The sequence below is a fragment of the Ictidomys tridecemlineatus genome, chromosome 3 (genome assembly GCF_052094955.1).
Source record: "Ictidomys tridecemlineatus isolate mIctTri1 chromosome 3, mIctTri1.hap1, whole genome shotgun sequence".
Classification (NCBI taxonomy): domain Eukaryota; kingdom Metazoa; phylum Chordata; class Mammalia; order Rodentia; family Sciuridae; genus Ictidomys; species Ictidomys tridecemlineatus.
The window spans coordinates 202,905,232-202,923,013 of record NC_135479.1 but is presented as its reverse complement, the minus strand read 5'-3'; the positions used below and the strand labels follow the sequence as shown (position 1 = coordinate 202,923,013).

The 17,782-nt window shown below is 35.6% G+C and overlaps 1 protein-coding gene across 7 annotated transcripts in view; it reads left to right on the top strand.

The window, feature by feature from the left end:
• The first annotated feature begins 1 nt into the window (after window position 1).
• Grik1 (glutamate ionotropic receptor kainate type subunit 1) overlaps window positions 2-17,782 on the top strand; it is a 378,046-nt gene continuing 360,265 nt past the window's right edge. For all 7 annotated transcript variants that reach the window (XM_040286974.2, XM_040286973.2, XM_078044517.1 and 4 more), the window contains exon 1: window positions 2-140. In XM_040286974.2, the coding sequence (XP_040142908.1) occupies window positions 23-140 (118 nt within the window). In that variant the 5' untranslated portion in view covers window positions 2-22. The remainder of the gene's footprint in view (window positions 141-17,782) is intronic.

The following is a 17,782-nucleotide window of genomic DNA, read 5'->3' as shown; positions in this document are numbered from 1 at the left end:
CATGAATTAAGAAGCTAGGAAGATGGAGCGCCGCACACTCATCGCCCAGCCCGGGCTCTGGACCAGAGACACCAGCTGGGCACTCCTCTATTTCCTGTGTTACATCCTCCCCCAGACCGCCCCGCAAGTACTCAGGATCGGTGAGTGAGCCCGGAAAAGCGCTCCGGGATGCGGGCTTTGGGGATGTGGTCGCTCCGCTCGGTCAGTGGGGGCACAGCGGGTCCCGGGCGAGGCGGCGCGCGCCGGCGCAGGGGCAGGTGCTGGGGTAGTGGCGGTCAGTACGCGCGGAAGGCTTTCACGAAAAAGGGGGAGTCGCGTCAGTACTTCCCTTCTGGCGGGTGCCAGGCTTCCCAGAGAGGTACGGTTGGCGGGTTTTTCAATCGAGGCTCCAAGAACGCGGGCAATAGTGCGGGGATCCAGGCTCTTCAGGGCTGGCACTTTACTCGGGGCGTGAGGTTGTGCCCAGCTGCTGCTGCTTGAGTTATATGCCAGGATGAGATCTTCCAACCGCCTGAGTGGACGTCCACCAGTCCAAATCCACATCCCTGGTCCCTAGCAGTCTGGCTTCTGCGGCTCCCATGCATGCCAGGTTCTCAGGAGTAGAATACTCAGACCCTAGGGACGTGGGGATATCCCGGAGACAGCTAGCCCAGAGCCTCCAAGTTTTCCAGTATGAGTAGGGTTCTTCTACGTGGAGCCTGCAAAGTCCAGAGGGTTGCAGTGAAGTAGGGCCGAGTACCAGTCTGACTTCTGACTCCAAGAAGTGGAGAGAAGGGTCCCCCATTGCACTTAAGTTTCCCCTTGCTCCCAATCTACTCTGCCTACCAGCCACGGGAGATGATCCAATCTCCAGTCCAGGTAATGCCCTGCAAGATTTTGAGCTTTAATCTCAATAGGTGAAAAAATGTAGAGAGATGCTGAATGCAGAAATCCTGGGGCAGCCCAAAGAGTGCAAAAGACAAGGAAGACCCACACAGGGCATGGACTCAGGTATCAAAGGACACAGCACCCACCACCACGATTTAGTCTATGGGCTCCTGGGGTTGGCAAAGCTCTTCGTCTTTCCTTCCTTTCAAACTTACCCAGTTTCACTATTTTCAGTCTCCGTGTCCTCCTCATTCCCCTGCTAATCTTTTTAAGAGAGACAGTCGCAGGGGCAGCCACAGGTGAAGCGCTGACTGATACCATAAAGATCACTCAGTTCTCCTACTCAGGCAGAAAAGACCAAATCCCTAATATTTGAGGGTTTCTATCTTATACCTCTTTCAAGAAACTGAAAGAGTATGAAGGGAGAGGAATTCACTCCCATAGTGACCCCTTGAGAAACTGGAATTTCTCAATAATTCTACTTGTCCTGACCTTCATTCAACTAGCTGTCTCTTAAAAAAAAAAAAACAAGAATTTTGTCATAACAGTTTAGTGATTTGAACTGCATTTTCTCCAGGTATATAGGGTCTAATTTTCAAGGAAAAAAGAGGTCCCAAATACTAACTTTTGCTACAGACTTACCTGTTCTAGACTGGACAGTAGGGTAGCAAAACTCTACTAATAGAGTTTTCCAAGTATTTTTTTTACAACAAATCATCACTACTTATAACTAAAATATCATTTACCTGAAATATGCAATAGGCTTTATAGTCTGGTTTTTGGATGGAATGAATAGTGATTGGACTAGTAAAAAAAAATTGTAAACTATGCAAAATAAGTAATGAATATGTGTTAAAATTTCCAATGTTTATTAACTTAATTGGTACTTTTCTTGTGTATTATTCATTTTTGAAAAAGATAAATATAGAGATGTTAGGAATGGCTGTACTAGTCAATATCCCTCCTGAACAACAACCTTAAGGTAGGATTTTCCTTTCTTATATCCCCCAAACCTAAATTAGATCAATAAAGGGGAATAGAAGAGAATGTTTTAAGACCTATTTGTTCTCAGATCTAAATTTTTATCCAAGCTCCAAGCAATCACAATCAACCTTTGAAAAGTAGTTTTCAAAGTGAAAACAACCAATATTATTAACTGAACTTAAACTATATGCCACAAGATAATGAGATTTCCTTTTCTAAATGAGATCTAAAATGTACAAAGTAAAATTGCATGCTCTAGTGTTGTTTATATGCAGTACAAATGCCTCACTGTATTGACCCTGTGTGACCTGTGGTTGGCATGGGCACCGCCATCCTGTATGTACCTAAGGACCAGCACACACTTTTTAAATGGATAATTCAGTGTCATGGAAACCAGCTTTAGCTCAGAGAAAACCTGCCTTCTACAGTGAGTTTCTTGTATCAGTCAATTCCAACAGTGAAAACAAAATATCAAAGGAGTTAGGGACAAGCAAAAGTGTGTGTGTGTGTGTGTGTGCGCGCGCGTGTGCATGTAGAGAATTAAATTGCACTTCTTTTACATTTCTTATTCTTTCCCTTCCCAACAAACCACCAATTATCCAACTAACCAAAAAAGGGACTCTTGATTATTAACTTGCATATTTTATCAGTAACTTAAAATATCCAGAAATCAAGCAAAGCATAAACAGTAGGTGCTAAGTATTATCCTTACATGGAGAAGGCACTCAAATTCTTGAATGGATCACTGGTCTACTGTTCTTGCAAAAGAGTCTGCTTAAACTTCATCTAGTAAGGCAATATGCAAATTTTAAGATAGAATTTATGTATGCCAAATATGTGAAAGTTGGTTGGGAATGCATATGCTTAAGTTTAGCACTATTGTGAACATACATGGAATAAGATATTATTGTGGTCTTGTGCAACAGTTAAGAGCTATAGAGGGTCCTGAAGAGCTGTAGTGCCTAAACAACAGTACTGCACTGGAGAATTTTCCAAGCAGGTTGCATGGTAGAGAAATAGAGCCACAGCTGGAAATCTGGGGGGGGGGGGGCTGCTGGGTTATTCCTGCCTCCTTGTATACATCAGTTTATGTCAACAACCAGTTAACTGTCACACATGTTTAATTGTACTGTGAGGTCCACTATCACAGAGATCCCCCTAAAAGACCAATCAATTTGTCACTAAAAGAGCAGAATATGGATAATATTAGTAGAAATGGTAGCCCATTACCATTAATAGAGGTAGAAAGAAGTCGCTCTGTGTACATATGCAACTTCTAGTGCAGAAATGTCGTATTTATAATAATAGCAGAAAAATATGTTCAATAGTATGTTTTATGCATCATCTCAGCAAAATAAATAATAAGAGCTTTGTAATGTTTTGAACAACCAATAAAAAAAATGAGCATAGAATTGAGTTAACTGAAGGGTAGCCAGGTTTTTGACACATGATTTGTATAAGACAAGTAGGCTTGGGTCTCATTGCTATGATTTGCTGGTATATGTCTCAGACTTATTCAATATCAGTAGGCCTTTTGTTTTTACCTCCAAGAACTCAACTCAAACTATTTTTTATTAATTATAAAATTATTATGATTAGTGAAAATTAATAGAAATGGTACATGAAGTAGAATGTGAAGGGTCTTTGAAGGGTATCCACATACATTAGTTGAACTATAGTTGTTAATTTTTACTGTTAGTATTTATTACTGTCATTTTCTTTCTGAACAGGGATTTACAAGCTGGTGTGGTATGTCTTTGTAAGACACTTAATATTTCTGAGCCTTAATCTCTTCATCTTTGAACTATCAGTATTGCTGCCTGCTTTTCTGTTTCAAAGAAGAGGGTCAAAGACATTACTTTTGTAATTAAAAAAAAGAAACCATTAAATAAATAGTAACTAAATTCTCCATATAAAGAGAACTGTTGTAGAAATGTATATGCACAGTGTCAATGTAACTGTTCAAATGATTTCATTTCCTTTGGAGAGGCCCAAATTTATTTGAGTCAATCATTATTTTGGTTATGACATCATATTTCAGTTTTTAACCCAGAGATGCCCAAAGTCCTAAATAAGTTTATATTTGCTCATATTTTTCTTGAGTATACAAAGACCTGTGACTTTTATCCTCTGAGCTCTCGATTATTTCATAATTTTAATACCCATTCTTCATTCAACAAATATCCATAGATTTTTTACTCCTCCATCATGAGCCAGACACGGTTCTAGGTGTAAGATATACAACCAAGAGCAGAAGGACCTTAAACGTCTGTTCCCTTGAAGCCTGTGTTCTGGTGATTTACAATTTATGGTACCACTGAAGTTTTTCATCAGACCTTAGATGCAGACACTTTAATTTTTTTTCCAAATATCATTTTTGAAGAGTGTTGAGTTAATTATCTGCTACCAATTCCTCATGTCAATTGCATCATCAACAAATAGTAAGTTCAGGCCCTCCCATGTATAGAGTACAGACAGTAAGAGTTCACACTGCCAAATCATGAGCAGGAATTCAGAGGAGAGTTGCTTTCATTTAGGAAAATCTGTCTGGGTTGAAGGCCATAACCTCCGTGGGAGAGACATGTTTATGCCTTGGGAAGCATGGTGGTCCTCATATTGACTTAAAAACCTCAACTCTCCCGTGAAGGACATGCAAAGGTATGTGATAATGTATAGTGCTTGGCCAGCATTAATGCATTTCTATAAATGGACAGGTCATTTTCCTTGCTATTTTATCAGCGTCATTCATCTTTGAGTTAATATTGGTTTTGCAGGCCTGATGTTAACACTACATAGATCTTACCTTCAGCTACCTTTCTTGTATGATTTGTGATCTATTGTTTCCATTGAAAAGAACATAATTTGCTATCTTTTCCCAAGTTCAAACACTTGTTGAAATGCAGGAACTTGAAGCTAGCTATTCTGATCTCATGTTTTAAAACTCCTTCATTGAATGGTGCTGTGTGGTTTATGGGTTTGTGTATGCCCTTAGATAGCTGTGTACACTATAACCTGGAATCAAATATAAGAAATTAGGTGTTGCTTTTAGTTATGCAGGGATAACTAAATGACTGAAAGTGAATACAGTTTATATTTGAGACCATTAGCATCAAATAAAAGTTGCTACCACCAGCAGACTATCTAGAATTTCTCTTTAGAAGGATTCAAGAAAAACAATCAAGTAGGAGAGGAAACCTTGCTACCTGCTCCTAGAAAACATACTATTTTCAGTTAGATTGGACAAGTAGTTGGAATGGTTTTAAGAAAGACTGAAGGAGATAGGTGTGTTGAGTCCCCATATTCTTCCCCTCCTTTTGGGTTATTTCCCTGATAATTATCTGTATTACATAGAAAATTTTATCTATGTTCTAAAATTCCCAACTGTTATTTGGACTAGAAGAAAAAGTGATGAAGAACTCTGGGTAGAAGGACATTCACATTTCTAACTGCCTTTTTAAAATTGACCAAACTTGAGAAGATCATGAAATTATTTTTTGTCTTCAGTTTTAGCTATGGAAAATGATAATCAGTGCATGGATTGGTTGTAAAAATGGAATGTGATATCATCTATAAAATGCATATCATGCAGTAGACTTTTATGAAGATACCTACTTCTCTCTCTTCATTAATAAACAAGGTAGCCAGTCTATATTCTGGAATAGTCTGATCAAGTAAATCTGGGGAAATACCCTTGCTTGGAATTTTATGAAGTATGTTCATGTATTGAAGGCTATTTGAAATTCTGCAGGAAAAAAATATTGTTTCTTTTATCTAATCCAATATCACCTCCATATTAAACCTAAGAAAGTTCCTAACGGAATCACAGGTATCAGTGTCCACTGAGCTCATTCTCCAGAACACAGCAGAGGGAACAGTGACTGGCAAAACCATTGACATCTCAACACATGCACTGAAATTCACAGGGTCACGCTTCCCTGGCTTCTCAAATCCGACCCAGAGGCTGTCATCTCTTACTTACAGAACGTATTTTTAAAAATCTTTAAGATTTGGAGTTTAATGCTTATTCCTCTCATTATTTAAAAAACTAGTTTTCTAAAAAAAAAAAAAACACCTTTAAAACCATTTATTCTGAAACTCTATGATTTGTTTCACTTAAAATGTGACTGGAGTCATTTTCCTGGTATTTTTCTGTTTTCCTACTGGACTTGCTTATTGACAGTGTGTTAAGTTGAAACATTATATTATATTAACAATGACTTTTCCAGGAATATAATTTGTGATAAATTAAAAGTCTGCCTATATTTATAGTCAACTTATTAATGTATTTATTTTTAAATATATATGATTTTTTTATAATGATGTATTTTCATGAAGAAACATTCAAATTAAAAGAAATCCATTGCAGCTACATTAACTTCGTGAAGTTTTGGTCTTGATTTCCTACTACAATCAGGTAGTTACATCCTATCGTCAACATTGGCATCAGCATTGTCATATTTATAAATACCAAGTCAATTGGAAACAGTTAATTTGGAGTAAAAAGTTAAGAGGTAAAAACATTTGATTTTGTAATTTCATGTATTAAAAACTGAAAAATTAAAAGAATAAATTTTAATTTAAAAAATAATACCTTTTCCAAATCATTTAGTAACATTTTATTTCATCCTTTTTGTTCTTACTAAAATTTTAAGATTTTTTAAAGTGTGATTTGTCTAATAGTATAGTAACATATGTATGAAATCTGTTAAGATTAATTACAAAGCAGGATTTAAAAACAATGATATTGACTAAATACAGAATAAAGTCTTATTCATCACAAATCACTCTCATAGAAAACATCATCCAACAGTTTGAAAACATTTCTTTTAACTCTTTAAATTCTTGTGTGTGCTTTGTGTGTGCATTGATTGACTAGATTTGTAAGACTAGCAAATATTAGAACTTTTGTTGAATTAGTTTATTGAACTAGTTTATTACCATCAGATTGGGGGAAGTGAAAATACAAAATGAAATACCATGCAAGAGCCCATTGGTACTCTTTAAAACTACTGAGTCACATTTCAAGATAATTTGATCATGCTGAGTTTTCCACCAGAATTGCGTATATTTGTTTTTATATCATAGAAATCTGATGATTAATTTTATTATTGCCCTCAGCTATCAATTGGAAGACTCAAAGTTTATTAAATTTACTGTTTGTATTTAATATGCATCATTTATTACATTGAACAAGACCACGAGTAAAGACAATGTTAAGGGGAAAACATCTATATTATTTCAAGATCGATTAAAACGGAATCCATGCATGGGTTGTTGGGTCATTACATACACATATTTCCTAGTGCTGTCAATTGAAATGGCTTAAAACACTCCAGGAGCAACAAGGAACACTTCTGGCACCAGGGCTCCTTGGAAAAATGATAATTCTATGAATGAGAAAGGAAATGTAAAAGATGACTGAGATCTCGTAATGCCAGAAAGTGAGGAGGTGATCCTTGGAATGATGGTTATATTAAGAGGACACACTAATTGGCTGGTTTCACATGAGTCCATGCTGATATAGATAAATGATTAAATACAATGATGGGGAAGAAGAGGCAACTCTCCCAGGCAGAAGAGGCAGGTGGTCAAGGTCTGCCTCACCAGTGCTGAGCCAGGTTAATTGTACTTGCACTTGATGAGATGTCATGTGGATGGAACTTTGTTTATCTGGTTACCTACCCCGCAACATAGAACCCCCTCTAATCATAAGAAAACAGCAGAAAACTCCTAATAGAGGGGCATTCTAGGAAATAACTGACCAATCAATACTCATCAGAGAAGTCATGGTCATAAAAAGGAAAGTCTGGGAAATTCTTACAACCACAAGAAACCTAAGAAGACACTATGAGAAATGCAGTGTGGGGTCCTGGATAAGACACTGGCACAGAAAGAGTCTTCAGGTAGAAGCTAAGCAGTCTGAACAAAGATCAACATTCCTTAGTAAGAATGCATCAATATTGGTGCATTAATTCCAACAAACATCATACTAATTTAAGATGCTAATAACAGGGGAAACTGGGACTGGACTATATAGGAACTCTCTGCACTGTTCTATTTTCTGTAAATATAAAAATGTTTTAAGAAGTAAAATCTATTAAAAAATAAAGACTCAATCAACCCAGATACTTATTTCTAGGGTGACTGTTCTTACCTGCTGTGTAATTACAGCAACAAAAAATAAAAAGAAAAACTATTGTCCATCGAATACAGTGTGCTACCTAAAGAGCTTTCTAAGAATATTACCATTAAAATAAAGAAAACGAATTTGATATTGGAAAAACCATTAAACAAATAAACTTTATATAAAAATTGCTGTTGAAGAAAATGCTATCACTATATGTCTTCCTTAGAATTCTGCAGTGAGTTTATAAAAAAGCACACACTGGCTGTTTCTATCCATTAGCATATTGGTTTTCCACTATTATATTCTTTTTTACTTAATGAAATACAATTTAACTTCGTATATTTATCCAAGCATTGTAACATATTCTGTTAAAGGCATTATGTGCCAATGTCCTTGAATGGAAATTCACAGCAAACTATTTGCAAGAATTCCTTTCTTAGCAAAATTGTCTAAATATGCCTTTAAAGATCAATATTTAATTCCCAGAGCCGATGAAGCACTTTAGTACTTCATAATTCAAAATGGGGAAAGGATGGTGAAAAGCATGTGTTTTTTCCTTTTTTGGTTATTTTTAATTGAGAACTCAATCACAACTTTTAAGGATTTTCTTTCTTTTTTAAATTTTTCTAATGTTAAACTTTAAAAATGTTGCATTAGATATTTTGGCAATCCATAAACAGAAGTTGCAGTCTGATGACCTGGCCACATGTGTATTGTAGAAGATGTTACTGTACTTCATCTTCTAAAAATGGATTAGTGAGATAGAGCTGCCTTTAAGTCTAAAGACAATATTTGCCTTTTGAATTCTAGGCAGTGTGTGTTCCTTTTGTTCTCAGGATATATTTGAACCCTAAGGCTCTTTCTATATATGCTCACTGAATTGGCAAGAACCTTTTATAAACCATTGTGAATGTTCAAGAGCAAGGAATGGATAAGAAAAGAATCATAAAGACTTATGAAATGAAGGATCCATTAAATATGATCCTTACAATGAAATTCATGTATTAAGATGGAAAATATTTACAAAACTATATGAGCATGGTGTAAGATGTTACATTCTTTGGATTGGGACTTTATATGGTTGTTCTTGCTTATTGATAAGAACTTTTAGTGAATGTGGAAAGAGGAAGTCCACTTGTTTTGTTAACATAGTGGATTGAAAGCCAATATATTTTTTTTCAATTTCTTGTATTGTTTTTTATTCAATTTAAAAGTGATTGGTTGAAGTTGCTGTCCTGTAGATTCTAGATTAATGAAGCCATCATTAGCATGCTTATTGGCAAAGTGAAAAGTACTCTGGAATGAGTGTATGTCCAGCCTTGGTGTTTCTTAGTTTGCCCGGGTGATATAACCTGTGGGTGAATATACTCCTTTGTCTGTCAGAGAGTAGCTGGTGGTGAACAGGTGCATGGGTGCATCAGCAGATCTCATCCAGATCTGCAATCCTCACTACAATGTCTGCTCTACTTTGTTGTCATTGGGTTGCATTGAGATGCTCCATGAGGATGTGCAACTATCTTATAGTTAATATTAATAATCGCAGTGTTAAATGTGTGGATCTCAGTTCATTTCCCTGTAATTAAATTTAACTAGGCACACGAATCCATAATTTCACTGGGTTCACCTTATGGTCCTCACTTTGGATATAAAATGCACATTTTTATGAATCTCTTTTTTCCTTTCCCCCGACAGAGATTAAAGTTCCCTGACTTTAAGGAACAGGCACCTGCCATTCCTTCAGAGCATCCATGGTATAGCTTGTCCCATTCTGATGCCGTGTGTTGACCTCTAACTCCATTGCATCCCCTGCCCACATCCCTCCTAGGAAGCTCCGCAGCCTCACCTTGCTGCAGTTGACACTTGAAGATGCAATACATTGTTCTGCTGGTCTCTCATGTGAGCTGTTGATTCAACAACTCACCAGGGGGAATTCACAAAACACACTGCAGCATCCAGCTCCCGTAAGTTTAAGGCCACTGGTTATCTCAGGTCCTTCCTGTCCAAGCCCATTCAGCCTCTCTCTCAATTCTCCTGGACACTCTTCATTGGAGAAGTGTACCCCATGGTTCTCTCTTGGGAGACCCAAGCCCCATGGACAGGGACCTTCCTGAGCATGATGATCTCTGGTCCTCCTGTCTTGACTTTAGGTGTCCCAGCTGTAAGAAGGGGAAACAGCAAGCTGAATTAGTATGTTATTACATATTTATTTGAACTCTGATGTTCAGACTACAAGCATTGTGGTGGTATTTAAGGCAAAGATTTTTAAATTGAAGCAAGGAAAGTAGTGGTAATAACAATGAACTTTAACTTTTAGTTTTCCTACTTTTATAACAGAAAGAAAAGGCTGTAAGAATCAGGACAAATATTCTTTTTCTATCTGACTGCCTTTCATTCATATATATGAATATAAGTATATGTAAATAAAAAATACTAATGGATATAACATATATTAAACAATGAACAAATGTGTATGTGTGTATTTATTATATATTATTTCCATTAGTGTACATAATAATGAATTGAATGTACATATTATTACATATATTTATTATATATTATTACATGTATTATAACAATGCTACACATAAAATATATATAATATGCATAAATTCACATACAAAAGCACACATGTACATATATAGATGGATTTGTGTTATTATATCTTTCCATTAGCATACAAATGTGTTACATATACCTGACATATATTTATCAAATATAATTACAATATATGGTACCATGCATATTCATATACAAATACATATGATGGATATTAAGGTTTTAGTTTGCATTTTTCTCTGTACTTAAATATTCCACCTGGGAGGAAATCATATTTGAAGCTATCAATGCTTTTTGGATAACTAGGAAAGGGCAGGGCCACAAGCAAGCAGTCTGTGACTGCTGATGGCCAGGGCCTAAGGAAAGTAGAGCGTGGAGGCACAGGCACATGGCCTGTAACAACTTGGTACTTGGTTGTCTCCAAAACGTTCTCAGGCAACAATTACATTTAAAATATTTGTTCTGTGGCCCAAGAGAATATCCCTGTTGGTGAAATTGAACAACAGGGAAGACTTGACATCATCTAGGGCCCAATTAACATGAAGAGAGTGATGATATCTTGCTGCATCTGTGGAACACCTGTCATAAAATGGACAGTATTAAGCTACAAAGAAAAGACCTTAAGGCAAAATAATGACTTAATAGAAAATACAACAAAATTATTATAAACAATCATTCATTATCAGCTTAACACAGGCAGTGTACTCTTCTCAAAATTATAATCAAATATAATGAGGGTGAAATCAGACCCAGAAATCCTTTTGAACAAGCTATAGAAAACATACCCATTTAAAAAAAAACAAAAATATTTTATATAATATATGTGCAAATAAACCATTTAAAATGTATAAATAAATGAGAAACAATAGTACTTAAGATTGGAAGAGGCTTTGCAGTTTTTAAGACCCAGCTTTCTCATTTGAACAGTAAGAAAACAGTCCCTAGAAACTAAACTTTGTATCTACACTTAGTAAACAAGCCACAGTTCTTAACTCTCTTCTCAAAGGTATTTTCTTGCAACTACATCTTTCTCATACAACTCACTTGAGAAGAGTTGAAATTCAAAATGAATGAATGAGAATAGCAACCAGCAAATAAAATGCACAAAAAGTTTTAGAGTGCATGTAGCACAGAGCTAAACAGTATAGTTTCTATAAATCAGAACAGTCTTTGCAGAAATGTTAGTTTTGAGAGTTTTATAAAGAAGAAAGTGGATGTGTTGTTCAATGTTGCAATGAGTTGAACCCAAGGAAATTCTAACACTCAGGGAAAATGTCAATAAGAAATTTTAACAGAAACGTGTTAAACTATACATATCTTTATATTTTTTAAATTTCATATTATCTAGGCACTTCTGATCAATTTATTTTACAATCCCTTGAGTGTGAAATAATGTCTTCATATTTAAAAGGATCCAGAAAAAATATTCAACTACCAATTACAAATGAGTGGGATATCATATAGCAATTTTGAGCAATTAGTTGTACTGCCATAATATTTTTATTACTGTAATATAATTGGAACAATTCAAGTGAATATTATCCTTTACTCAGGCTAAGTATGTGTGTCTACAAGGAAAGAAATCTAAAGAATAACATCTATCACTCACTTTGTGAGACATTTTATACCAAGTCAAAGCAGCAGCCCGTGGTATGGAATACTGAGATTCATCAGCCCACCCCACATCAGATGTATGGAGGGGAAGGAGGAGTTCATGGATTTTGTGATGCTTAGACGACAAAATCAGTGAATAATTCCTGGAGAGCATGCTAAAATCAGTTTTCTGTGCTGTTCCTGAAGTCTACATTGCTTTCTGGTGCATGTGAAGTAATCTTTCAAATGGACTTCAAGTTTTGCAAGTAACATTTGATATTTTCTGTTCCCTTCAGAGGATGAAGTTTTAATTTATGTTTCTGCACACTCTCCATTATTTACTTATTTGTTTATTCTTCTATTTATAGTGTATCTTATTGTAAAAATATTATAAAAGGCTAACAGGAGTCACAGACAGGTTATCACCTGATAACATATATGAATAAAAAGAAAGGTAAATGTGAAATGAGATAAAGGCTGGTATGTGTTTCCTAAAAATATGCCAAAAGTTGACCAAGAAACTTTTATCTATAATTTCTAGTGGATGAAGGAATATGGAAAATAAGACAAAAATCTCAGAGTTCAGAGGGTCTACCTATATAGATAAATCATAGGGCTTTCAGGCTAAAAACCATGTAAGAAACTCATCCCGTGGTCTGATTAAAGGGAAACCATGTGATATTGTAGATAACAACCCTATGATAAGATCAGCAATGTGTTTCACACATTTCACACATTTTTTTTCTTACAAAGTGCCCTATACAACTTTAAGACTCCAAATGATAATAGATTTCTCAAGTGTTTGTTTTAATCTAGAATTAAAATGCTTACTATCCAGGGCAATGGATGAACTTCATGCCAACCATTCCTAACTGTTGCTACTTGAATCTGAACCTCATTGGAAGGGAAACAGCAGAAAGTCAAGGGATGGGCAGTGTGGTGAAGTGTCCCTTTCTGGCTAAAGGGAGATGTATGAATGTTAAAAGCAGGGATGAAGCCCTTCTGTGAAACTGAGAATCCCCAGAGAGATGCTCTGTTGAAGAGATTCCCTCATGTCTATGGAAATGAGGTACCTGAAGGCAGGGCCAAGGTTTTATACAGAAAATATCTGTGAGTTCATCATGGTCAATGAACAAATGAGCGACTGTCAGTTGTTAGCTGGAGATCAAGTTTGCAAATATTAGTACTAACCGAACTGGTCAAAAGGTAAAATAGTTGGGGAAAAGAGGAAAAAATAAAGCTCTTGAGAAATCAAATTCAAGTAAATTCTATGATAGGTAAGTTAAGGACTGTACACTGATTTCCTGTAGGATCATCTATAACCCAGTAATGTGTTTGGTACAGTCTACCTGTCACAGTGATTGGGTTTCAGAGCAACTGATCTTAACCTTTATTTCTAATGGTAAACATAGAACAAAACATGTTGAGAGGCTGAAGGTCAGAATTTATATGTATATGTATGCCTACTGCTTAGATAACAATTTGTATTTTTAAATTCTTTTGTTTTGCTTTTATTTTGTACCTTTTACTTGCTTAACTATGTGCAGTTTCTTTTCTTCTTTTTTTTATTAGGATCTGCTCTGCATATGGTTAGCAATAAAGCTAAATCTCTCCTATCCCCTTTGAACCTTTAGATACTTCTCTATAATTCTAATCATTTCCTCCTAGAAAAGCCTATTTTATCTAGCAGGACTATTGATTGTATAAGGTTGAAGGGGAATAACTTTAAATATTGTTCGTTGATCTGCCTCCTGAATGCCAAATTTGTCCACATTTCTTCAGACTCCTAATTCTAGAGAACCGCAATGCGTTTAGGATTCAAAAGCCAGTAAAACAAAATCTGAAATGTAGTGCTTTGGTTTAAGGTTTTGTTCTTCTGTGGATACTAAAAAGAAAACTTAAAGTTTATAGGATTTCCTGCTTTTTTTCTTGGAAGTAAGGAAATTCTCATTAAAACTTCATGATGTATTTTGTTTCCAGAGCCACACCTCTGTTACATTGAGTTGAAAAATAATTTGATAAATCTAAGAATCACTGTTGCAGCTGTAAAACGCCTTGACAAGCTACAAATCCAGTTAATGATAGCTTTCTTCTATTCCATAGGTTATCATTGCAATTTTTCCCCAATCTTTATCTAGCTTTCTCTGTTTCAATTATTATTATGAATGCAGTACACAAAAATTATGCAGAAATAAGACTTCTCTATTATAGCCTTCTGAGAAACCCTTAAAACCAATATTTTCACTGAGAAGTAATGGGCAGGATTGGGAAACAAACAAACTTCTCCAGGGTCTTTCAAAGAAGGAAATGTGACATTGTAAATCAATTACTTACCAACAAAATCAGCATTATATTTTATAAGTCTACTGACAGCATAATTTATATTCAGTCAAAAGGAAATGTGGCAAAATTCCTTGGGAAAGGCACATTTATATATACACTTACACATCGCCAGGTGGCACAGAATCATGTAAATCAACCCACAAATCTTTCTGGGTCTTCAAATGATGATAGTTTTCTGCTTCACATAGATACCCATGCAAACCATGTTTTGTTCTGTAGTTTGGTCTTCTGGACCAAATGCTAATATTTGAAGAACAACTAGAAAAAAAGAAAAGTTGCATAATTTTCTACATATTACCTCAGATAGCTTCTCAAGAGAGCGATTTGTTTAGGGGTCTAAAACTGTAGGACCCAAAGAAGAAAATGAAATTTTGAAAGACTAAGAAATGCAATAGTATAGCTAATGAGTTTAAACTTTAGTCGTTTTGAAACCAACTTGATGTTTTCCTTTATTTCTTTAAAGACAGAGACGAGTGGGGGGAGACAAAGGGAGAGAGAAAGGAAAGCATATGGAAATGGTAGGAGACCCTCAATGTTACACAAAATTACATATAAGAGGTTGTGAGGGGGAAGGGGGGAAACAAGGGAGAGAATTGAACAACAGCAGATGAGGTAGAGAGGGAAGATGCGGGGGAGGGGGGGATAGTAGGGGATAGGAAAGGTAGCAGAATACAACAGTCACTAATATGCCATTATGTAAAAATGTGAGTGTGTAACCGATGTGATTCTGCAATTTGTATTTGGGGTAAAAATGGGAGTTCATAACCCACTGGAGTCAAATGTATGAAAGATGATATATCATGAGCTTTGTAATGTTTTGAACAACCAATTAAAAAAACATTTTGTAATATGAAAAAAAAAGAATAATTTAAATACATGTAATTTTTAATATGTAAAAATGAAGGAAATTGGTTAAAAGGAAAAGAATAAGAAAAAATGCTTTAGGGTCATTCCTAATAAGTAGAGATATTTTTCTTTTAGGGTTGCTTTTCTTGAGATTTTTAGTATCCAACATTGTTAAAAATGTAACAATTTCTGTGTACTGAAAAGCAATGTAAATATAAAATATACATATATATACATGTTATATATATGTTTATTAAATTATTGGTGGCTATAAAGAACAGTAAAGGTATGCATTTATAAGATAATTATAAAATTGTTTATTTTCCACCTGCAGGAATAATTTTTATAGTATTTGGCATTTGATGAAGAAATATAAGAAATTTGTTTCAAAAATTAAAATACAAACCAATTATGATGGCATCCACCTGTAATACCAGCTACTCAGGACACCTCAATGGAGTATTATAAATTTAAGACCAGCCTCTGCAACTAAGTAGGGCCCTATCTCAAAAATAAAATTAAAAAAGGCCTGGGTAGGTGAGTTAGTAATATGAGTGCTTGCCCAGCATGCACAAGGCTCTGGATTCAATCCCTAGTACTTCAATAAAAAAAATAAAAATAAATGTGCTAGTGGTTTTATTGATTCACTTTATTTTTATTTATTTATTTAGAAAGAGTGAGAGAGAGAGAGAATTTTTAATATTTATTTTTTTAGTTTTCAGCAGACACAACATCTTTGTTTGTACGTGGTGCTGAGGATCAAACCCGGGCTGCACGCATGCCAGGCGAGCACGCTACCGCTTGAGCCACATCCCCAACCCCTTATTGATTTACTTTCAAATTAAAATATTACTGATGGAGATAGAACATTTGCTCTACATTTTGATTTGCCATATCTTCATTAGTACTCCAAGGTCGCAGCTAGTTATTCCTCATGTAAGGAAGGGTTCAGTTGATATTAAAACTTAGGCTAGATTTCATACACAAAATCAAAGCATAGGGAAGTGATTTTGTATTTAACTAGGGAGCAGAAAAATCTACTTTGTGAATACATTGTACATTTTAATTACCTACATAGTATATATTCGAATAATTGCCATTCCTTTCTTTGATGTTCTGTTCCTTACAGAACAATAGTACCACTCAGAAGGAATATTTTAGTGTGCCTTCGAAAGAAAAGGTAACCACTTACCTACAAAATCATTCCCAGCCTACCTTTAGGTATTGAGTATCTGGTACCTGAAGGAATGCAAAAAGTGTGTTCTGAGTATCAGTTTTAAATTAAATTCTCAATTTACTACAGCTAGATTCTTTTAGAACCTTGCCTAATTTTATTTTTCATGCTTGCAATATATGTTAATTTGCAAAGTTGTATTCAAGTGAGCTATGTGCCGGGAAACAAAACCAAACTCAAAAGACTTAATTAAAAGAGTAGGAAACCTGAATGTAATTTTAGATATCAGAAGTCTGACCTATGCTGACCTATTATTTCTTAATTTATCTGATTTATAAAGACTCAATTTTTACTTGAAATACCCTGGGGAATGATTACAGATGAAGATATTTTTTAAAACGGTCAAATCAAACTATTAAGAATGGCAGCAATTTGAATTAATCGTGTTCTTTGTGGGCCATGCAAGGAGGTCTACATGCCCAACCATTCCTATTCATTGTGTAGTACAGGGGGAAAACTTTGTGCTCACGTTTCAATAGCATCATTCCATTACACTTCCATATTAATTTGAATCTATCACATTTTTCCTCTAGAACAGTGATATTCAACCAGGAGTGACTTTTCTCCCTCAGGGGACATTTGGCAATGGTTTGAGACATTTATGTTTGTTTCTACTTGTATGGGTGGGGAGCACCACTACTGCCATCTCTGGGGTGGAGGACAGGGCGGGCAGGCTGCTAAACATCTTACAACATACAGGACAGTCCCGATGACAAAGGGTCAACCAGGACAGAATGTCAAATGTACTGAGGTCAAACTTTAGGATAGGAATTATGAAAACAAACCTAATGTAGATTTAGTGTAGATGTTTTTGGAAACCTTGCTCCAGAGATATATAGATAAATATAACAACCAATCACATGTTCTCCTATAGAATGGACAGGAACAACACATGTTTTGCCTTGGTTCAGGGACGTAGCTTTTTGTAATGGTCTTCTTGACCAGCATTGTGTTACTTCTTCTCATAACATGTTCATCTGAAATCTGGAACGGATCCTGCAGTGAGCTACTGAATCCTCATGACCTTCAACTCTCCAGTCTTTTTGAATGTCTGTGATGGGCAAATACTCATGAACACAGTGAGCTGTCTGTCCTCTTGGAGCTTACAATGTAGAAAAGTCACATAGATATGAATTAGATGAGCACACAGATAAATATTTCATTGAAAACTGTGAACAGTATTATAAGTAAGAGGGTCATTATAGGAATAACTGACAAGGTTTCAAACAATC